The sequence below is a fragment of the Entelurus aequoreus genome, linkage group LG10, assembly GCF_033978785.1.
Source record: "Entelurus aequoreus isolate RoL-2023_Sb linkage group LG10, RoL_Eaeq_v1.1, whole genome shotgun sequence".
NCBI lineage: Eukaryota > Metazoa > Chordata > Actinopteri > Syngnathiformes > Syngnathidae > Entelurus > Entelurus aequoreus.
Window position 1 is genome coordinate 6,405,793 of NC_084740.1, and position 25,091 is coordinate 6,430,883.

Consider the following 25,091-nt stretch of genomic DNA (forward strand, 5'->3'; position numbering starts at 1 on the left):
TATATATATATATATATATATATATATATATATATGTCTTAATTAGATTATCCAAAAAAATAGTGCTCGATACCGCGGTAGAGCGTAATATGTATGTGTGGGAAAAAATCACAAGACTATTTAATCTCTACAGGCCTGTTTCATGAGGGTTTCCTCAATCATCAGGAGATTTTTTTTCTTTTCTTTTTTCTGATGATTGAGGAAACCCTCATGAAACAGGCCTGTAGAGATGAAATAGTCTTGTGATTTTTTCCCACACATACATATATATATATATATATATATATATATATATATATATATATATATATATATATATATATATATATATATATATATATATATATATATATATATATATATATATATATATATATATATATATATATATACAACCTCTTTTCATCATGGCTTTTTTTTTTTTTAACATTTTTTGAGGCAAAATTAAAAACAAAAATATCAGGAAAATAACAAAATTAAATTTTTCAGCTGTTTGATAATTATTACCGTATTTTTCGGACTATAAGGCGCACTTAAAATCCTTTCATTTTCTCAAAAATCGACAGTGCGCCTTATAGCCTGGTGCGCCTAATGGACGGAATAATTCAGGTTGTGCTTACCGACCTCAAAGCAATTTTATTTGGTACATGGTGTAATGATAAGTGTGACCAGTAGATGGCAGTCACACATAAGAGATATGTGTAGACTGCAATGTGACGCCAGTAAACAACACCAAAACTTGAAATGTTCCATTGAAAATAAAGAACATTACACACGGCGCTCAAAAATCTATCACAATGTTTTTAGTAGGACTTTGAAGCCACACCGCTTGATGGATTGTCGGCCCGTTACGGCTACTGTAGTCAGAGATACAAGTATTACTATGGTGTGTGTGTATAAGGAGTGCAAAACGGCACCTATTAGCAGACATATTATCTGCTGTTTTCTTTTGCACTATTATGCAAAAGCAACTTTTTTTACCTTCTGGTACCTGCTGATGTGTATTTGGGATCTGCATAAGTCCTGAAAATTTGCGCACTGTAGTCCGTGCCGATGCCGTAGTCGCTAAAATTCTTCTTGTTATGTGACATTCATCCTCCACTGTTGCCATTTCTAATATAAAGTAGTGTAAAGTTCTTACTTTTATCTGTCAGTAAACTCGCCATGAAAACACTAAAACATACCGGTGTAGTGAGTTTACATTATTCACCCAAGGAACTTTAGTTATTAGAGAGTTCCGGTCGGACGTTTTTTTCACGGGACACATTTCCGGCCTCGTTGTAGTAAATTTTTTAGTTTTTTTGTCATAAAGAAATACAATCATGTGTGCTTACGGACTGTATCCCTGCAGACTGTATTGATTTATATTGATATATAATGTATATATTGTGTTTTTTATGTTGATTTAATTTAAAAAAAAAAAAATAATAATAATTTATTTTTTTAATTTCTTGTGCGGCCGTGGCCCGGTACAAATCGGTCCACGGACCGGTACCCGGGCCGCGGTCCGGTGGTTGGGTACCACTGATGTAGACCACAAGGAAGTCTTTTACACTTACAAAAAAATATATATGATTCCTTTAATGCGCCTTATGTATGAAAATAGACCTGACTAGACCCGCTCATCGGCAGTGCGCCTTATAATCCGGTGCGCCCTATGGTCTGGAAAATACGGTATGGATCGACGACCCCCTCTTACAGTATGTGTTGTGTATGTACTGTTTTTTTGTTATATGATCCTCTCTTTAACTATTAATCTACTTCCTAATTTCCTGCTAATAGTTTCTTACTTTCTGTTGCAACACAGTTCCATCTCCACTCCTTAAAGTTTACTCAGCACTTGTTTCTTATTTTACGGATTTAAAAACCAACTCAGTGGCCGTTAGCTCATTTATTAGCATGCCTGCTCCTGCCTAACATGTTTTCTCGTCCTCCAGTGATACTTACTACTTAACCTCTAAAGGCCTTAGTGGCCACATGCGTGGACAGCACCTTTTAGCTCTTATTTCCAAAATTGTGTACACTACTGAATTGGGGTCTTATGGCCACTTATGTGGACACTTATACTGCCATCTGGTGGTGTCAGAAGAGTATAACATACAATGGAATTTGGAGAAAAAAAAGTGTAAAAATAGGAACTAGCATGTCACTACACATGAAGTACACGTTTGTGTACTTATGGACTAAGTACCAAAAGATGATTCTTAGTTTTTACTCTAATTAGGGTCCAATAAGCCCAAATAGCAAAGAGAAATACAAAAAGCATGTAAACAAACAGCTTGGGCCTGAAGAGGTTAAGATACTGGGAAATGCAGTTTATATGTAGTAATGGAGGTGGTTATTAGTAACATAGTGGAGCATCTCCACTATGCGTATGGAGACAGATAACTAAACAATAAATAAATACAATTAAAAGGCATTAATCGGTAATGGCGACCACACACTCTTTCATGAAAATCACTTGACAAATAAAGCTTAAAGAACAAAAAGAAAGTTTACACTATTTTATTTATATCCTAGTTTTTTGCAAAAAATGCTGTGAAATCACACTTTTTGTACTTTTTGACCGAAAAAAACCCTATTTTGAGCATTCCTGTGGGAGAAGTGGCTCTATGCTATCTGGGAAAAGAACAAAATGACATTTTCAATATTAATCCCCATTGAAATATACATAAGAACTGATCTATTTTATGTATCCGGCAAATTGTACGTGGCCCTTCACGGTAGATTATAATTTTACTTATTCATAAAGTCCATGTGCTGTGTTTTAGATATGGTACACTCAAGTCACTACATTCCATGTGATTTTCTCCGTCAAGTGTAAAGATATTCACTGCCATGACACGGGCTCATTTGCATAAAACCTATAGGCGCCGATTCCGAGCACCCACGTGGGATTGATGGCAACTTTCGACCTTTATAAACATTCTTGAAAGATCAATCTTGTTTTTGTTCATTTTGTGGCGAGTTTGGTACGTTTCACAACATAATAATGTCACAAATCATATAGTCTATAATTCACAAAACCTAACTGTCATAAACATGTGCCATATAGTGAACGCACACTAAACAACACTGTCATAAACATGTGCCATATAGTGAACGCACACTAAACAACACTGTCATAAACATGTGCCATATAGTGAACGCACACTAAACAACACTGTCATAAACATGTGCCATATAGTGAACGCACACTAAACAACACTGTCATAAACATGTGCCATATAGTGAAACCACACTAAACAACACTGTCATAAACATGTGCCATATAGTGAAACCACACTAAACAACACTGTCATAAACATGTGCCATATAGTGAAACCACACTAAACAACACTGTCATAAACATGTGCCATATAGTGAAACCACACTAAACAACACTGTCATAAACATGTGCCATATAGTGAAACCACACTAAACAACACTGTCATAAACATGTGCCATATAGTGAAACCACACTAAACAACACTGTCATAAACATGTGCCATATAGTGAACGCACACTAAACAACACTGTCATAAACATGTGCCATATAGTGAAACCACACTAAACATTTTTGCCTCTTTCACCTGTAATTTGACCCCTTTAAAATACTTCAAAACTCACCAAACTTCTCACACACATCGGAACTGGTGGAAATTGCGATCTAAAAAAAAAAAACGAACCACAAAACTGCTTCGCAGAGGAAAACACAGACAGAACTGCTTGTAACTTCCGGTAGGAACGTTTTAGAGACATGAAACAAAAACCTCTACGTAGGTCTCACTTAGACCTACATTTCATAGATTGACATCCTTCAGCAAAAATCAACAGGAAGTTTGATATCCCCACTTCAAAACAATTTTTTTTTTAAAAGCGGTCACCAAACATCAAACATTATCTCCTCTGAGCGCGTTTGTCGTTTCGGCTTCAAACTACTACAGGAGAGAGATTGAACACTTCTGATTAAAAGTTGACGAAAGCGTTGTAATAAGTGCTATGGTTTTGATTTTACGAGCCTTCAAAGAAAAGAACCACTGTGCCGCAGCACCTAGAAAAAAACACAGACACAACTTCCTCTAACTCCCAGTACGAATATCGTAGAGACATGCAACAAAAACCTCTATGTAGGTCTCACTCAGGACTACCACTGGACAAAAGTATTGGGACACCTAGGACTAGCACCAGCCAAAATGCGGACCCGACCAACGCTGCTTGCAGCTTTAATTAGGGTTCGCATGTACCCTGTATAAAGGAACCTATTGAAATTGTAAGGTTTATTATTATTCCGCAGCTTTGCGCACTACTTTGCCCCCCTTAACATGCTTCAAAACTCACCAAATTTTATATACACATAGAAAAACTGGGACAGCACACTTTAGTAAAAAAACCAAACCCCAAAAATCAAAATTGCGCTATAGCGCCCCCTAGGAAAAAAACAAAAACAAACTGCCCGTAACTCCCACTAAGAAGGTCGTAGAGACATGAAACAAAAACCTGTATGTGGGTCTCACTTAGACCTACAATTCATAATTTCATATCCTCGGGCAAAAACCAACAGGAAGTTGGCAATTTCCCCTTCAACACAAAAAATGACTAAAAACACTCATTTATTCCTCTTTGAGCTGTAATTTGACCCCCTTAAAATACTTCAAAACTCACCAAACTTTTTACACACATCGGGACTGGTGGAAATTGCGATCTAAAAAAAAAAACGAACCCCAAAACTTAAAATCTAAATTTTTTTGAATAAAACAGACAAAACTGCTTCTCAGAGGAAAACACAGACAAAACTGCTTGTAGAGACATAAAACAAATACCTCTATGTAGGTCTGACCTAGACCTACATTTCATAGATTGACATCCTTCAGCAAAAATCAACAGGAAGTTTGCAATCCCTCCTTCAAAACAACATTTTTGTTAAAACCAGTCACCAAACATCAAACATTATGTCCTCTGAGCGCGTTTGTCGTTTCGGCTTCAAACTACTACAGGAGAGAGATTGAACCCTTCTGATTAAAAGTTGTCGACGGCGTTTTGATACGTGCTACCGTTTTGATTTGACGAGCTTTCAAAAACCGCCTGCGCTAAAGCTGCTACTGTGCTTTTACGAGCCTTCAAAGAAAACAACCACTGTGCAGCGGCACCTAGGAAAAAACCACAGACAGCACTTCCTCTAACTCCCAGTACGAATAGCATAGAGACATGAAACAAAAAACCTCTATGTAGGTCTGACTTAGAGCTAGATTGCATACACTGACAACCTTCAGCAAAAATCAACAGGAAGTTGGCAATCACCCCTTCAAAACAAAAGTTTCATTAAAAACACTCATTTTTGCCTCTTTGAGCTGTAATTTGACCGCCTTAAAATACTTCAAAACTCACCAAACTTTTTACACACATCGGGACTGGTGGAAATTGCGATTTAATTAGGACTAGCACCTGCCAAAGATGCGGACCCGACCAACACTGCTTGCAGCTTTAATTAGGGTCCGCACAGGACCTTTTCAAAAGGAATCCCAAAGGGAGTCCTTTTGCAATGGGACGAAAGGACCCTATTAAAATTGTAATGTTTATTATTATTCTTTTTTTTTTTATTATACCGGCCGCCTCTTCGAGCAGCAATTTGACCCACTTAACATGCTCCAAAACTCACCAAATTTGACACACAAATCAGGACCTGCGAAAATTGCAAGTTAATAACAAAACCAACCCCCAAAAATAAAAATTGCGCTCTAGCGCCCCCTAGGAAAAAATAAAAACAAACTGCCTGTAACTCCCACTAGGAAGGTCGTAGAGACATGAAACAAAAACCTCTATGTAGGTCTGACTTACACCTACATTTCATAATTTTACATCCTCGGGCAAAAACCAACAGGAAGTTGTCAATTTCCCCTTCAAGACAAATTTGTACTAAAAAAACTCGTTTTTGCCTCTTTGAGCTGTAATTTGACCCCCTTAAAATACTTCAATATATAGGCGGTATAGCTCGGTTGGTAGAGCGGCCGTGCCAGCAACTTGAGGGTTGCAGGTTCGATCCCCGCTTCCGCCATCCTAGTCACTGCCGTTGTGTCCTTGGGCAAGACACTTTACCCACCTGCTCCCAGTGCCACCCACACTGGTTTGAATGTAACTTAGATATTGGCTTTCACTATGTAAAGCGCTTTGAGTCACTTGAGAAAAAGCGCTATATAAATGTAATTCACTTCACTTCACTTCACTTCAAAACTCACCAAACTTCTCACACACATCGGGACTGGTAGAAATTGCGACCTCAAAAAATAACCGAACCCCGAAACTCAAAATTGTGCTCTACAGCAATTTTTAAATAAAACAGAGAAAAAACAGCTTTTTAGAGGAAAACTCAGACAAAACTGCTTATAACTTCCGGTAGGAACGTCTTAGAGACATGAAACAAATACCTCTATGTAGGTCTCGCCTAGACGTACATTTCATAGATTGACATCCTTCAGCGAAAATCAACAGGAAGTTTGCTATTCCTCCTTCTAAACAACATTTTTGTTACAAACGGTCACCAAACATCAAACGTTATCTCCTCTGAGCGCGTTTGTCGTTTCGGCTTCAAACTGCTACAGGAGAGAGATTGAACCCTTCTGATTAAACCGTCTGTACGGATTTTTAATAAGTGCTACCGTTTTGATTTTACGAGCCTTCAAAGACCCGCAGCACTAAAGTTGCTCCGGTGCCAAAAATGACAACGAAAATGCAATTAGACCTTCTTTGGCCTCAATACACACAATACCCTATAATGACAATGTGAACTCAGACACAACTTCCTCTAACTCCCAGTACGAATATCGTAGAGACACGAAACAAAAACCTCTATGTAGGTCTCACTCAGGACTACCACTTGACAAAAGTATTGGGACACCTAGGACTAGCACCTGCCAAAATGTGGACCCGACCAACGCTGCTTGCAGCTTTAATTGTCATTGTAGTTCAAGTTCAAGTACCAATGATTGTCACACACACAATAGGTGTGGTGAAATGTGTAAATATTGGTATCGGGACAACACTACTACACACTGGCAGAAATGTAGATGGGCGCCCACGTATAGGAGTGTCCGCTTTGGACCGGCGCCAGCGTCCCTGGGAGCAATTCATTTGTCCAAAAAAAGCAACTAAGAGCACGCTGGGAACTAATTTACTTGCCGCCAGCTTCACATCTGCACTGCTGGGCTGGGAGTGAGTCGGGCAATCAACACCAACAATTGTGCTGTGTTGTGTTGTGTTGTGGACACACCGCAGTACATCACCTCAATCAGTCATGTCAGCCGTCTCGCAAGCAACCCCCACCACACCCCAACACGGCAGCCGGAAAGTGCTTACCTAGGGAGAAAAAGAGAAGAGAGGACATTAAATCAGCGGGGCATAATATTCTCGTCTTGCTTTTTAACAGATTAGTCAATCCCTCCAGCACGCGGCGCGCTTTCAACCATCTACGGTGTACCAGAAATGGAGCGAAGGGAGATTAGGCGATGTTAGAATGCAGCACAATGCACAGTGAACATCAAGTAATAACATCATTATTATTGCAGAAGGCTGACCGGTGTGTAATGTGCAGGGTAATGTCTGCTGTGATGGCGTGTGGACGTTACTTCACTTGCCGCGTTCCCCTTCATTAGACAAACAAGCTGACACTGACTCAACAGTGCCTCCCGCTCTCTGCAGTTTAGTAGCGTGCTGGGCCTCAATTGCTGCTAATTCCACACATTTTTAACTGTACTTTAACCATATTACTATTAAGGATGGGTACCGAATTCGGTACTTTTATAGGTACCAACTAGGGATGTCCAAAAATGTCGGACTGCAGTGTTTCCCACACATTCATTTATTTGTGGCGGTACGCCACGAAAGAATTACGTCCGCCACAAATATTTTTTATTTTATTTTTTTTGTCCGGTCCAGCTTCTCAGGCAAATCATATAGTTGATGTAGATGCCCATATAGGCTGTTCAGATTTACTTTACAAAAGAGAAGTGTAGGATACTTCTCTTGTTGCCTTATTTGTATTTGACCACTACTGTTTTCTGTTTATTTGTTACTGACTGTGGCAGGACACCTCTGCCTCTGTTTCACTTTATGTTGCTGGTAAATAATATGGTTGTAGTAGTAGGCTAAAGTTAAATTATTTAGTATGCAATAATTAAAGGGGCAGAGATTTAAGAGACATTTTAGCTTTTTTATTTTATAAGATATATTTTTTGTAAGAACCACAATTAATAAATATATTTCAGTGAATAACTTATTGTTCAAATCTGTATATAAATATGTACATAAAGTGTTATAATTATATTGTAAAATGGATGGATGGACGTTTAAAACAAAACTGTTATTATTAATGAGTAAGTATACATTTTTTGAGCCTTTTTAGAGAAAATCATATCATTGTAGTAAATTATGCAAATTACTCGATGATGTCATGGTGGCCACGCCCATAACCACGCCCCCACCGCCACAGGTATCTTGGCAGTTTATGGGAAACACTGGACTGCCAATATCGGCCGATAAATGCTTTTACATGTAATATCAGAAATTGTCGGTATCGGCTTCAAAATTATCGGTATTGGTTTCAAAAAGTAAAATGTATGACTTTTTAAATCGCCGCTGTGTACACGGACGTAGGGAGAAGTACAGAGCGCCACTGCCTTTGCGTGCCGGCCCAATCACATAATATCTACGGCTTTTCACACACACAAGTGAATGCAAGGCATACTTGGTCAACAGCCATACAGGTCACACTGAGGGTGGCAAGTATAAACAACTTTAACACTGTTACAAATATGCGCCACACTGTGAACCCACACCAAACAAGAATGACAAACACATTTCGGGAGAACATCCGCACCAACACGACATAAACACAACAGAACAAATACCCAGAACCCCTTGCAGCACTAACTCTTCCGGGACGCTACAATATACACCCCCCGCTACCCCCTACAAAAACCCCACTCCCCCCAACCTCTTCATGCTCTCTCAGGGAGAGCATGTCCCAAATTCCAAGCTGCTGTTTTGAGGCATGTTAAAAAAAATAATGCACTTTGTGACTTCAATAATAAATATGGCAGTGCCATGTTGGCATTTTTTTCCCATAACTTGAGTTGATTTATTTTGGAAAACCTTGTTACATTGTTTAATGCATCCAGCGGGGCATCACAACAAAATGAGGCATAATAATGTGTTAATTCCACGACTGTATATATCGGTATCGGTTGATATCGGAATCGGTAATTAAGAGTTAGACAATATCGGGATATCAGCAAAAAAGCCATTATCAGGCATCTCTAATTCCAAACATGTTTTTGTTAAATCAAAATTCTTCAATATATGCTTGACCTATAATTTGAAGGAAAGTTACCCATCAAATTGAACACAAAAAATGTAAATATATTTTAAGGCAAAAAAAAAACTGGCAGCTCAGTCGCCAGAATTTTACCGTAAAAAAAACCGTGGTTCCGTTTTTCCATTTCCAGTAAATACTGTAAAAATCACTGTGAATTTCACAGGAAAATTATGCAGACTGAGCTGCCAATTATTGACCACACAATTTGCTGATTTTTTTGGTACATACAAAAATATAATCCTAAAATTGAAAGAAATTATGTAATAATATCACGAAGCACATTATTTTACATTTATATTCAAGTGGTATTCACTGCTACAGGACAGCTATAACTGCGACGTGAACCCCAATCAAAACCAGTATAGACACTTTGTAGGGCTCAACAACAACAACAAACAACAGTTATTTCTGTATTTGTCCGTTTTTAATGAAAAGATAGTTCTGGAAGGCAGGGGTCTCCAAACTTTTATCCCAATTAGAGCTCCTTTGACAAATATGCAGATCTAAGTTGTGTTTTATCCCCACATTTTAATTGCATGTTATTTACAAAGCAGATCCCCACTCAGTGTGGTTATTGTCTTGACGCCATGTTGTGTTAATGTGCCATTAAACATAGGGCATATTGTCTGATTCAAACAGTTAAACTAAGGATTGAGGCAAGTACCGTATTCTCCAGACCATAAGGCGCACCGGATTATAAGGCGCACTGCCGATGAATGGTCTATTTTCGATCTTTTTTCATATATAAGGCGCATTAAAGGAGTCATATTGGTATTTTTTTCTAAATGTAAAAGACGGTAAAAGAGTGTTTTGTAAAGTGTGCCGTGAGATACAGTCTGGTGTGCCATGGGAGGTTATCTAATTTGGGTTAAAAATATTTTTCACAAACCAGTAATTATAGTCTGCAAATGATGTGTTGTTGTTGAGTGTCGGTGCTGTCTAGAGCTCGGCAGAGTAACCGTGTAATACTCTTCCATATCAGTAGGTGGCAGCCGGTAGCTAATTGCTTTGTAGCTGTGGGAAACAGCGGGAGGCAGGGTGCAGGTAAAAAGGTGTCTAATGCTTAAACCAAAAATAAACAAAAGGTGAGTGCCCCTAAGAAAAGGCATTGAAGCTTAGGGATGGCTATGCAGAACGAAACTAAAACTGAACTGGCTGCAAAGTAAACAAAAACAGAATGCTGGACGACAGCAAAGACTTACTGTGGAGCAAAGACGGCGTCCACAAAGTACATCCGAACATGACATGACACTCAACAATGTCCCCACAAAGGAGGATAAAAACAACTGAAATATTCTTGATTGCTAAAACAAAGTAGATGCGGGAAATATCGCTCAAAGGAAGACATGAAACCGCTACAGGAAAATACCAAAAAAAGAGAAAAAGCCACCAAAATAGGAGCGCAAGACAAGAACTAAAACACTACACACAGGAAAACAGCAAAAAAGTTTAAATAAGTCAGGGTGTGATGTGACAGGTGGTGACAGTACACCTACTTTGAGACAAGAGCTATAGTGATGCATGCTTGGTTATGCTTTAAAGTCATATCCAACAATTGCGACAACGACTTTTTACTGTCAACTGAGTTTCGTTTTTTAATGATTTCTGCTGGTGGTGTGCCTCTGCATTTTTTCAACGCAAAAAATGTACCTTGGCTCAAAAAAGGGTTATAAGGGGCACTTTACTTCAATCAATAACAGAGCAGCATCTTCTCATACGCCGGAAATGTGTCCCGTGAAAAACCGTCTCTAATAACTAAAGTTCCTTGGGTGAATAATGTCAACTCACTACACCGGTATGTTTTAGTGCTTTCATGGTGAGTTTACTGACAGATATAAGTAAGAACTTTACACTACTTTATATTAGAAATGGCAACAGTGGAGGATGAATGTCCCATAACAAGAAGATAGAGAAAAAGCAGAAGCTTATCGACTACGGTGTCGATAAGCGGAAGCGCGCAATATTTTTAAGGCCTTATGCAGATCCCAAATACAGATCAGCAGGTACCAGAAGGTAAGAAATGTTGCTTTTGCATAATATTGCAAAACAAAACGGCAGATAATATGTCTTACCTTATACACACACCATAATAATACTCCTATGTTTAATGCGCTGACAAAAAAATTAATAAATAAATAAAATAAAATAAATAAACAAATAAAAAAATTATAAAAAATAATACACTGACAATCCATCAAGCGGTGTGGCTTCATAGCTTGCCAAAGTCCTACTAAAACATTTTGAGAGATTTTTGAGCGCCGTGTGAAATGTTCTATATTTTCAATGGAACATATAAAATGTTGGTGTATACCTGAGTCATATTGCAGTCTACACGTATCTCTTATGTGTGACTGCCATCTACTGGTCACACTTATCATTTCACCATGTACCAAATAAAATAGCTTCGCGGTCAGTGAGCAAAACCAGAATTATTCCGCGCATTAGGCGCACCGGGTTATAAGGCGCACTGTCGATTTTTGAGGGGAAAACAACTATTTCAGGTGCGCCTTATAGTCCGGACAATACGGTATTCTTTGGACATGTTGGTGAGCTACTCAAAGTCAGGTGGTGATCTACTGGTAGCTGACGAGCCTTTTGAGGTTAGTGGTCCCAATGGCACTTTGGTATACACTTGGCTTTTTAAAAAAAAACATTTATTCATACTAAACTCTTCAAAAGGTACACAAAAGGGGAGGAAATGCAGTTTGTGGGAAGACTGGGTCTATTAAGAGTCCACAGCCAAATGTGAAGTGTTGTTTGCTCATTTTCAAACGACAAAGATGTCCTCCAGTTCCGGATGTTACATCACACAGCTTGATTCTTCACACCCACTTGTCTGTTCCTCTGCCTATTTGTAGCCATCTAAGTGCAGGTTCCACATAAGACCCCACCGCCAGCCCAGCGACCAGACAAACACGGCTAATAACAATGGGAGGAAGGATGCTCCGTGACTACTGAGAGGGGAATAATCGGGGATGCATGGTGAATGCGGAGAACTTGACTGAAAGGGATGTTGATCAGTCATCAGGCTTTTGGCGTACAATGGAAGGCAATGAACAAGTGGGCATTATGCAGGAGACTGCACAGACCACAAACCAGTCGAGATAACGCCCTGGTATGAAAAACTGCAAGACAGAGGCTGGGTTTAGACATTTATTGCGCACACGTTTGTGCTAAAAAAAATATATATCTGATGGTCATTTTCTATACTGAATAACTGTCACTCTGTACAAGATGTGGTCAGCCGTACGGACAACGCCTTAGGCTGCTTGACAACACTGTGGTCCAGACCAAAAACTTACGTGGTGTGCATAGTCTTTGCAGTTTGGTTCGGGTTCATACATACTAGGCAGTGTTTCCCATAAACTGCCAAGATACCAGTGGCGGTGGGGGCGTGGCTATTGGTCCACATGACATAATCGAGTAATTTGCATAATTTACTACAATGATATGATTTTCTCTAAAAAGGCTCAAAAAAATGTATTCTTACTAATTAATAATAACAGTTTTGTTTTAAACGTCCATCCATTCATCCATTTTACAATATAATGACAACACTTTATGTACATATTTATATACAGATTGGAACAATAAGTTATTCACTGAAATATATTTATGAATTGTGGTTCTTACAAAAAACATATCTTATAAAATATAAAAGCTAAAATGTCTCTTAAAGCTCTGCCCCTTTAATTAGTGCATACTAAATAATTTAACTTTAGCCTACTACTACAACCATATTATTTACCAGCAACATAAAGTGAAACAGAGGCAGAGGTGTCCTGCCACAGTCAGTAACAAATAAACAGAAAACAGTAGTGGTCAAATACTAATAAGGCAACAAGAGAAGTATCCTACACTTCTCTTTTGTAAAATAAATCTGAACAGCCTATATGGGCATCTACATCAACTGTATGATTTGCCTGAGAAGCTGGACAGGACAAAAAAAATATATATATATTTATTTTTTTATTTTTATTTATTTGTGGCGGACGTAATTCTTTCGTGGCGGGCCGCCACAAATAAATGAATGTGTGGGAAACACTGCTAGGGTTTTCCGGTATACCGGTATTAGTATAGTACCGCGATACTAACAAATCATATTAGGTACAACTGATTGCAACGAAATTGATATGAAACCGATAAAAAATGTTATTGAACAGATTTCAGAACCTTTAACATATATCAGCAACCTATCATTTCAAACAGGCAAGTTCCTAGACCAGTTTTTTTCAACCACTAGTGTGCCGTGAGATATTTTCTGGTGTGCCGTGGGAAATTATGCAACTTCACCTGATTGGTCCAAAAAAAATATATTTTGCAAATCAATAATTATAATCTGCTAATAATGTGCCGCTGTCTAGTGTCTGTGCTGTGTAGAGTTTGGCAGGGTAACCATGTAAAACTCCATGTCAGTAGGTGGCAGCAGGTAGTTTAACTGCTTTGTAGAAGCCGGAACGCATCAAGGATGGTTTGTGGTGATCCCAATATGCAGAGCACAGCGGGAGACAGCGTGCAGGTAAAAAAGGTATTTAACGCTTAAACCAAAAAAGAACAAAAGGCAAGTGCCGCTAGGAAAAAAGCACTGAAGCATAGGGATGGCTATGCAAAACAAAAGTAAAACTGAACTGGCTACAAAGTCAACAAAAACAGAATGCTGGACGACAGCAAAAACTTACAGCGTGTGGAGCAAAGACGCCGTCCACGAAGCACATCCTGTACATCAGTGGTCCCCAACCACCGGGCCGCGGACCGGTACCGGGCCGCACAAGAAATTAAAAAAAATTTAAAAAATAAAAATAAAAATAAATAATCATAATTTTTTTTTATGAAATCAACATAAAAAACACAATATATTCATTATATATCAATACAGTCTGCAGGGATACAGTCCGTAAGCACACATGATTGTGTTTATTTATGTAAAAAAAAAAAATTTTTTTTTTTAAATACTCCCCGGTCCGTGGGACAAATTTTCAAGCGTTGACCGGTCCGCAGCTACAAAAAGGTTGGGGACCACTGCCGTACATGACATGACAATCAACAATGTCCCCACAAAGACGGATCGCGTATGCACAACTTCAATAGTCTTGATTGCTAAAACAAAGCAGGTGCGAGGAATAGCACTCAAAGGAAGGCGTGAAGCTGCGACAAAACAAAACAGGAAGAGTCACCAAAATAACAGCGCAAGACAGGAGCTAAAGCACTACACCCAGGAAACAACAACAAACTCAAAATAAGGCACGGCAACCTGGTGGAGTTTCATTTTCTAACCTTTTCTGCTGGTGGTGTGCCTTTGTATTTTTTTTTATGAAACAAATGTGCCTTGGCTCAAAAAAGGTTGAGAAACACCGTCCTAGACAATATGAAAATAGCAAAAATCGTACCGATTTATAAGACTAGAGACAAGCACCAGTTTACAAACTACAGAGCTGTTTCTCTACTTCCACAATGTTCTAAAATCATTGAAAAACTGTTCGATAACAGATTAGACGAATTCATAAATAAAAACAAAACACTCACAGACAACCAATACAGAGCTAACATCTCAACATCAATGGCATTCATCGAAATAACAGAAGAGATCACAAATGCAATTGATAGTAAAAAATGTGCTGCTGCAGTGTTTAGGGATTTAACACAAGCATTTGACACAATTAATCATAACAACTTCATAAACAAATTAGAAAGGTGTGGCATCAGAGGGTTGGTCTTGAACTGGGTGAGAAGCGACTTAACCAACAGGAAGCAATACGTGAAGATAGGCGAACACACTTCTACAGAGCTGAAAATATCCGGTGGTGTACCTCAGGGATCAATTCTAGGACCAAAATTGTTCAATTTTTATACAAACCCCGTTTCCATATGAGTTGGGAAATTGTGTTAGATGTAAATATAAACGGAATACAATGATTTGCAAATCCTTTTCAACCCATATTCAGTTGAATGCACTACAAAGACAACATATTTGATGTTCAAACTCATAAACTTTATTTATTTTTTTTGCAAATAATAATCAACTTAGAATTCCATGGCTGCAACACGTGCCAAAGTAGTTGGGAAAGGGCATGTTCACCACTGTGTTGCATGGCCTTTCCTTTTAACAACACTCAGTAAAGGTTTGGGAACTGAGGAGACACATTTTTGAAGCTTCTCAGGTGGAATTATTTCCCATTCTTGCTTGATGTACAGCTTAAGTTGTTCAACAGTCCGGGGGTCTCCCTTGTGCTATTTTAGGCTTCATAATGCGCCACACATTTTCAATGGGAGACAGGTCTGGACTACAGGCAGGCCAGTCTAGTACCCGCACTCTTTTACTATGAAGCCACGTTGATGTAACACGTGGCTTGGCATTGTTTTGCTGAAATAAGCAGGGGCGTCCATGGTAACGTTGCTTGGATGGCAACATATGTTGCTCCAAAACCTGTATGTACCTTTCAGCATTAATGGTGCCTTCACAGATGTGTAAGTTACCCATGTCTTGGGCACTAATACACCCCCATACCATCACACATGCTGGCTTTTACACTTTGCGCCTAGAACAATCCGGATGGTTCTTTTCCTCTTTGGTCCTGAGGACACGACATCCACAGTTTCCAAAAACAATTTGAAATGTGGACTCGTCAGACCACAGAACACTTTTCCACTTTGTATCAGTCCATCTTAGATGAGCTCAGGCCCAGCGAAGCCCACGGCGTTTCTGGGTGTTGTTGATAACGGTTTTCGCCTTGCATAGGAGAGTTTTAACTTGCACTTACAGATGTAGCGACCAACTGTAGTTACTGACAGTGGGTTTCTGAAGTGTTCCTGAGCCCATGTGGTGATATCCTTTACACACTGATGTCGCTTGTTGATGCAGTACAGCCTGAGGGATGGAAGGTCACGGGCTTAGCCGCTTACGTGCAGTGATTTCTCCAGATTCTCTGAACCCTTTGATGATATTACGGAGCGTAGATGGTGAAATCCCTAAATTCCTTGCAATAGCTGGTTGAGAAATGTTGTTCTTAAACTGTTCAACAATTTGCTCACGCATTTGTTGACAAAGTGGTGACCCTCGCCCCATCCTTGTTTGTGAATGACTGAGCATTTCATGGAATCTACGTTTATACCCAATCATGGCACCCACCTGTTCCCAATTTACCTGCACACCTGTGGGATGTTCCAAATAAGTGTTTGATGAGCATTCCTCAACTTTATCAGTATTGATTGCCACCTTTCCCAACTTCTTTGTCACGTGTTGCTGGCATCAAATTCTAAAGTTAATGATTATTTGCACAAAAAAAAATGTTTATGTTGTCTTTGTAGCATATTCAACTGAATATGGGTTGAAAATGATTTGCAAATCATTGTATTCCGTTTATATTTACATCTAACACAATTTCCCAACTCATATGGAAACGGGGTTTGTATAAATGACATTTGTAAAGTTACAAAAGATTTAAAGTTAGTATTATTTGCGGATGACACAACAGCGTTTTGTTCAGGAGAGAACACACAGAGGCTGACAAATTAAAAAGATGGTTTAACAACAACAGACTATCTTTGAATCTCAGTAAGAGTAAAATAAAGCTATTTGGTAACAGTAGAAGAGAAAGTCAAATACAAATACAGATAGATGGAGTAAATATTGAAAGGGTAAAAGAAAACACATTTTTGGGTGTAATAATAGATGATAAAATGAACTGGAAATCTCATGTAAAAAAATATACAACATAAAGTAGCAAGAAACACGTCAATAATGAATAAAGCAAAACATGTTCTAGACCAAAAATCACTTCATATTCTCTACTGCTCACTAGTGCCACATATCTGAGTTATTGTGTAGAAATATGGGGAAATAACTACAAAAGTACACTTCATTCATTAACGGTGATACAAAAAGGATCAGTAAGAATAATACATAATGTTGGATATAGAGAACATACAAACACTTTATCTATTAAATCACAATTATTGAAATTCAACGATTTGGTGCATTTGCAAACATTAAAATGCTGTACAAAGTAAATTCTTCTCAACAAAAGAGGAGAAATATAAGCTTAGAGGAAAATCTCATTTAAAACATTTATACGCTCGTACCACACTTAAAACTCATTACAGTGGAAGTAATGGTGTTTGTTTACATTTGGGTACTTTTTAAAGGCGGTATAGTACTGAATATGATTCATTACTATCGCGGTACTATACCAATACCAAAAGGCATTAGTTTTGAATGATACCACAAATTTGGGTATCGATCCGATACCAAGTATTATTGGTCATATTCAAAGTCCTCATGTGTCCAGGGACATATTTCCTGAGTTTATAAACATAATATGATTATTTTTTTTAACGAAAGAAAACGTGATTAGGGCTGCAACTAACGATTAATTTGATAATCGATTAATCTGTCGATTATTACTTCGATTAATCGATTAATAATCGGACAAAAGAGACAAACTACATTTCTATCCCATCCAGTATTTTATTGAAAAAAAAAACAGCATACTGGCACCATACTAATTTTGATTATTGTTTCTCAGCTGTTTGTAAATGTTGCAGTTTATAAATAAAGGTTTAGTAAAAAATAAATAAAATTAAATTTAAAAAAAATTATTAAAAAAAAAAAAAAAAAAAAAAAAACCTCTGCGCATGCGCATAGCATAGATCCAACGAATCGATGACTAAATTAATCGGCAACTATTTTAATAATCGATTTTAATCGATTAGTTGTTGCAGCCCTAGTTGTGAGGCTAAAAAATATCAATGTAATTATAGTAGTATCGACTAGATACGCTCCTGTACTTGGTATCATTACAGTGAATGTTAGGTGTAGATCCACCAATGGCGTTTGTTTACATTGTGACGCCGGTGAGCGACGGTGTGTAGTGAAGCATGTTTAGCTATTCCTCGTTCAAACCCCGGCCGAGTCATACCAAAGACTATACAAATGGGAGCCATTACCTCCCTGCTTGGCACTCAGCATCAAGGGTTGGAATTGGGGGTTAAATCACCAAAAATGACTAGTAACTGTAACTAGTTACTAGTTTTCAGTAATTAACCCAACACTGCTTGAGAGTGACGAGCAACCAGTGCAGGGTTAATTTAACCCACCCATCAGTCAGCCAGGATAGGCAACATCAAAGAAAACAATGAACATTGGAGGTTGGTCATTAAAGCAGTGTTGTTTATTTGGACAGTGGGGTCACAGGTGTCTTATCCTAGCAGGGTCTTCCTCGTGTCTTGATGTTTTAAATTGGCCGAGACGAGACGGCCAGTGGAGCAGGACAGAGGTGGCCTTATACGGACAGGCCAGCTCGCACAAAGCCTGGGAGAGGCGAGACCAGAGCACTGCCGTCTAGACGGTTTACTGATAATCAATCAAAATGCATCAGTCTGTCAACAGCAAGGAGGAGGAGAAGGAGTTCAAGGTTGTCCTCCTGAGTGGCTTTCCTTCGGCGGGTAAGACCACAATCTATTTTCTACACGCTATGGACGGACAGAACTTCTCTCCAAGGGGAGTGGAGTTTACGTATTGTGTTTACCGGGGAAATAAGATGAAGTATAAATTCTACAGATGTCCAATAATGTCTTTTTTGCCGATATCCGGATATTGTCCAACTCTTAATTACAGATTCCGATATATACAGTCGTGGAATGAACACATTATTATGTCTAATTTTGTTGTGATGCCCCGCTGGATGCATTAAACAATGTAACAAGGTTTTCCAAAATAAATCAACTCCAGTTATGGAAAAAAATGCCAACATGGCACTGCCATATTTATTATTGAAGTCACAAAGTGCATTATTTTTTTTTAACATGCCTCAAAACAGCAGCTTGGAATTTGGGACATGCTCTCCCTGAGAGAGCATGAGGAGGTTGTGGTGGGCGGGGTTGGGGGGGCGGGGTTTCTACAATAGGGGGTAGCGGAGGGTGTATATTGTAGCGTCCCGGAAGAGTTAGTGCTGCAAGGGGTTCTGGGTATTTGTTCTGTTGTGTTACGGTGCGGATGTTCTCCCGAAATGTGTTTGTCATTCTTGTTGGGTGTGGGTTCACAGTGTGGCGCATATTTGTAGCAGTGTTAAAGTTGTTTATACGGCCACCCTCAGTGTGACCTGTATGGCTGTTGACCAAGTATGCCTTGCATTCACTTGTGTGTGTGAAAAGCCGTAGGTATCACGTGACTGGGCCGGCACGCAAAGGCCTTTAAAGGCCTACTGAAATGATTTTTTTTTATTTAAACGGGGATAGCAGATCCATTCTATGTGTCATACTTGATCATTTCGCGATATTGCCATATTTTTGCTGAAAGGATTTAGTAGAGAACATCGACGATAAAGTTCACAACTTTTGCTCGCTGATAAAAAAAGCTTTGCCCCTACCGGAAGTAGCGTGACGTATTCGGTTGTTCGCTTCCTCATATTTTCCTATTTTTTTCAACGCAGCTAGAGCGATTCGGACCAAGAAAGCGACGATTACCCCATTAATTTGAGCGAGGTTGAAAGATTTGTGGATGAGGAACGTTAGAGTGAAGGACTAGAATGCAGTGCAAGACATATATTTTTTCGCTCTGACTGTAACTTAGGTACAAGCTGGCTCATTGGATTCCACACTCTCCTTTTTCTATTGTGGATCACGGATTTGTATTTTAAACCACCTCGGATACTATATCCTCTTGAAAATGAGAGTCGAGAACGCAAAATGGACATTCACAGTGACTTTTATCTCCACGACAATACATCAGCGAAGCTCTTTAGCTACTGAGCTAACGTGATAGCATCTGGCTCAAATGCAGATAGAAACAAAATAAATAAATCCCTGACTGGAAGGATAGACAGAAGATCAACAATACTATTAAACCATGGACATGTAACTACACGGTTAATAATTCTCAGCCTGGCAAAGCTTAACAATGCTGTTGCTAACGACGCTGAAGCTAACTTAGCAACTTAGCAACCGGACCTCACAGAGCTATGATAAAACATTAGCGCTCCACCTACGCCAGCCAGCCCTCATTTGCTCATCAACACCCGTGCTCACCTGCGTTCCAGCGATCGACGGCGCGACGAAAGACTTCACCCGATCACAGATGTGGTTGGCGGCTAGCGTCGGCTAGCGCGTCTGCTATCCAAGTAAGTCCTCCTTGTTGTGTTGCTACAGCCAGCCGCTAATACACCGATCCCACCTACAACTTTCTTCTTTGCAGTCTCCATTGTTCATTAAACAAATTGCAAAAGATTCACCAACACAGATGTCCAGAATACTGTGGAATTATGAAATGAAAACAGAGCTTTTTTGTATTGTATTCAATGGGGTCCGAATACTTCCGTATCAACCGTTAACGTCACGCGCATACGTCATCATATCTAGACGTTTTCAACCGGGAGTGTGGCGGGAAATTTAAAATGTCACTTTATAAGTTAACCCGGCCGTATTGGCATGTGTTGCAATGTTAAGATTTCATCATTGATATATAAACTATCAGACTGCGTGGTCGCTAGTAGTGGCTTTCAGTAGGCCTTTAAGTGCCTTTAAGGTTTATTGGCGCTCTGTACTTCTCCCTACGTCCGTGTACCACTCCGTACAGCGGCGTTTTAAAAAGTCATACATTTTACTTTTTGAAACCGATACAGATAATTTCCGATATTACACTTTAAAGCATTTATCGGCCGAATATATCGGCAGTCCGAGCACGAAGAGAGGGTCGAGCGTTGGAACAGAAGGAAGCTGTGACTTGACGCTGCAAATGTGGAATTTGGAGCCAAGCTATGCCAACATAAATGGCGTGCTTAACCAAAATCAACTGTGAAAAAAAACTTTCTCGGCCAACTTGACCAAACAGACAACTGTCCATCGAGCGAGTCACTACAGTATCATGACACATGCAGCACTTCACAGTCTTATTTAGACTTTTCTAGGGAAAACAACACGCAGTCGGATGTTTGGGTCAAAACGGCACACACTCGGTTCTGAACCCATGACTTTTGCTCCTTGCTCAATGTTGTCAATCCACAGCATAAACATGTACAATCAGCCTGTGTATCAAATAGATTTGAGAAGGAAACACCAGCGTAAAAGAGAATAACTTCATGAAAGAGAGAGAGAGACAAGGGCATATAAACAATACAGAGCAGAGCAAACAACTCGATGGCAGGCACCTTGTTTTGGCCGAGTCTGCTGCATTTTTAAGCAACCACAGCAGCTTTATTCAACGAAAAAGGGCTCCTCTTAAAATAGTTGGGGGTGGTTTGCCCTGTGGATTGTATCAAGTGTCATCTGGGTCCGGTAAACAGAAACACAGGGGCGACACTTTGTGGGTGTACATGTCGAAAGTATTAGTAAAAATAGGTGTGGGCTTTACAAGTGGAAAAGCTCAAGTAGTTGGCAATGTCACTGTGGGGGGAGGTGCAGTCAGCGCTACCTGTAGGAGGGAAAGTCACCGCCGCTGTCCATGGTACTGAGGACGAGCACCAGCGGGCAGGGGCTGACGGCGAGACACAGCCGGCAGGTGGTTCGATTTCACAGGTGGTACGTGTTAATCTGATCATCTGTTGTCTTTAACAGTAAGCGGCCGGGAGCAGAGCGAGAGAGAGAGGATTGGGAGTGACGGCAACGTCACGACATGCCCAACAACATTTGGAACAATCTTGTGAAAACCATTGAAACTTTGTTAAACCCGCACGCTTGGCTCTTGTGCCGTGTCTACAGTGGAGCTGCTAGGAAGCCACTTCCACAGTCACTTTGCAAAGAAACACTTCCAATAACAGGACTGAGTATAACAATACCAAATTAAGTTAGGAACTACAGTATGTGTGGAAGTTGTTGTTGACTGACTTGAAACCAAATGAGGCAAAATAGAGTATGCTACTTCTACTACTCTCAAATAAAAGAAGTACAACATGACGTCAGTATTAGGAAGGTGAGATAAGTCCTTGAGCAGTGTTTCCCACACATTCATTTATTTGTGGCGGCCCGCCACGAAAGAATTACGTCCGCCACAAATAAAAAATTTTTTTTTTTTTTTGTCCTGTCCAGCGTCACAGGCAAATCATATAGTTGATGTAGATGCCCATATCGGCTGTTTTGTCATTTATTTGTGGCGGCCCGCCACAAAAGAATTACATCCGCCACAAATAAAAAAATTGTTTTGTTTTTTTTGTTTGTTTTTTTTGTCCTGTCCAGCTTCACAGGCAAATCATATAGTTGATGTAGATGCCCATATCGGCTGTTTTTTCATTTATTTGTGGCGGCCCGCCACGAAAGAATTACGTCCGCCACAAATAATTATTATTATTATTATTATTTTTTTTTTTTTTTTTGTCCTGTCCAGCGTCACAGGCAAATCATATAGTTGATGTAGATGCCCATATCGGCTGTTTTGTCATTTATTTGTGGCGGCCCGCCACGAAAGAATTACGTCCGCCACAAATAAAATTTTTGTTTTTTTTTGTTTTTTTTGTCCTGTCCAGCTTCACAGGCAAATCATATAGTTGATGTAGATGCCCATATCGGCTGTTTTTTCATTTATTTGTGCCGGCCCGCCACGAAAGAATTACGTCCGCCACAAATAAAAAATAAAAAAATTGTTGTTTTTTTTTTTGTCCTGTCCAGCGTCACAGGCAAATCATATAGTTGATGTAGATGCCCATATCGGCTGTTTTGTCATTTATTTGTGGCGGCCCGCCACGAAAGAATTACGTCCGCCACAAACAAAAAAATGTATTTATTTATTTATTTTTTTTGTCCTGTCCAGCTTCACAGGCAAATCATATAGTTGATGTAGATGCCCATATCGGCTGTTTTTTCATTTATTTGTGGCGGCCCGCCACGAAAGAATTACGTCCGCCACAAATAAAAAATAATTTTTTTTTTTTTTTTTTTTTTTTGTCCTGTCCAGCGTCACAGGCAAATCATATAGTTGATGTAGATGCCCATATCGGCTGTTTTGTCATTTATTTGTGGCGGCCCGCCACGAAAGAATTACGTCCGCCACAAACAAAAAAATTTATTTATTTATTTATTTTTTTTGTCCTGTCCAGCTTCACAGGCAAATCATATAGTTGATGTAGATGCCCATATAGGCTGTTCAGATTTATTTTACAAAAGAGAAGTGTAGGATACTTCTCTTGTTGCTTTATTTGTATTTGACTTTATTAAATGTATTTATATTAGAAACACAACATGTGTATATAACAAAGGGTGCAAAGTCTGCAGGCAGTAGGAAACACATGGTTAAGTGTAGGGAGTAAAACTGATGGCAGTCTAAAGTTCAAGATTTTTGGAGCTCTTTGTTCAGTGGATCAGATGTTTGATGAAGCTCTGTGTCTATCTACCACCACTACTGTTTTCTGTTTATTTGTTACTGACTGTGGCAGGACACCTCTGCCTCTGTTTCACTTTATGTTGCTGGTAAATAATATGGTTGTAATAGTAGGCTAAAGTTAAATTATTTAGTATGCACTAATTAAAGGGGCAGAGCTTTGAGACATTTTAGCTTTTATATTTTATAAGATATATTTTTTGTAAGAACCACAATTAATAAATATATTTCAGTGAATAACTTATTGTTCAAATCTGTACATAAATATGTACATAAAGTGTTGTAATTATATTGTAAAATGGATGGATGGATGGACGTTTAAAACAAAACTGTTATTAATTAGTAAGTATACATTTTTTGAGCCTTTTTAGAGAAAATCATATCATTGTAGTACATTATGCAAATTACTCGATGATGTCATGGTGACCACGCTCATAGCCACGCCCATAGCCACGCCCCCACCGCCACAGGTATCTTGGCAGTTTATGGGAAACACTGCTTGAGGAATTCCGCTATAACTCTTCCAGGTCAGCATGAGTCTGGCATGGGGAAAGGAGTTCAGAACATTCACAAAGAAATTCTCAATCCTATTTTAAAAATAACAACAACAAAAATCAATGCGTACAGAATACCCTTCTTTGATGTTTAGACAGTAATGTGACTGCCCTGGTTTCTGCAGTGGTCCAGTAAATGTCCCACTTTCATGAAAAAGAAGAAACGCTACACAACATTGTTTGTGGTAATGACTAGTTCTGCAGGAAAATGCATTATTTAAATAAAAATAAAAATAAAATGTTTAATCACACTTTTCTGTGTTCGCATTTTGCCACAAAGACTTTGCTTATCAGCGAAGCACTTTAAAGGAGACCTATGATGATGTTAATCACCATTTTAAAACAAATCCTTGAGGTCTACATAATATGTATTTGATATGTTTTGGTGTAAATGTTGCTCCAAAGTCACTTTTACACATTTTTGGAGTCTGTCTGGAGGCGCTCCCAGATTGCAAATGAAACCACGCCCTGCCCTCTCCAAAAGTATCAATATTTATTAGAGATGTCATTATCGGCCGATATATGCGTTAAAATGTAATATCGGAAATTATCGGTATCGTTTTTTTTATTATCGGTAGCAGGTTTTTTGGTTTTTTTTTTTGTGTTTTTTTAATTAAATCAACATAAAAAACACAAGGTACACTTACAATTAGTGCACCAACCCAAAAAACCTCCCTCCCCCATTTACACTCATTCACACAAAAGGGTTGTTTCTTTCTGTTATTAATATTCTGGTTCCTACATTATATATCAATATATATCAATACAGTCTGCAAGGGATACAGTCCGTAAGCACACATGATTGTGCGTGCTGCTGGTCAACTAATAGTACTAACCTTTAACAGTTAATTTTACTCATTTTCATTCATTACTAGTTTCTATGTAA

The 25,091-nt window shown here is 38.9% G+C and overlaps 1 protein-coding gene across 8 annotated transcripts in view; it reads right to left on the reverse strand.

Moving 5' to 3' along the window:
* The window catches only part of cadm1b (cell adhesion molecule 1b), a 621,285-nt gene that overhangs the window by 418,679 nt on the left and 177,515 nt on the right, over positions 1 to 25,091 (reverse strand). Inside the window, exon 1 of one of the 8 annotated variants that reach the window (XM_062059922.1) lies at positions 7,247 to 7,264. The exons of the other annotated variants lie outside the window; for them this stretch is intronic. Within the exon in view, the coding sequence (XP_061915906.1) occupies positions 7,247 to 7,256 (10 nt within the window). The 5' untranslated portion in view covers positions 7,257 to 7,264. Of the gene's footprint in view, positions 1 to 7,246; positions 7,265 to 25,091 lie in introns of those variants that run through there. 8 annotated transcript variants of the gene reach the window in all.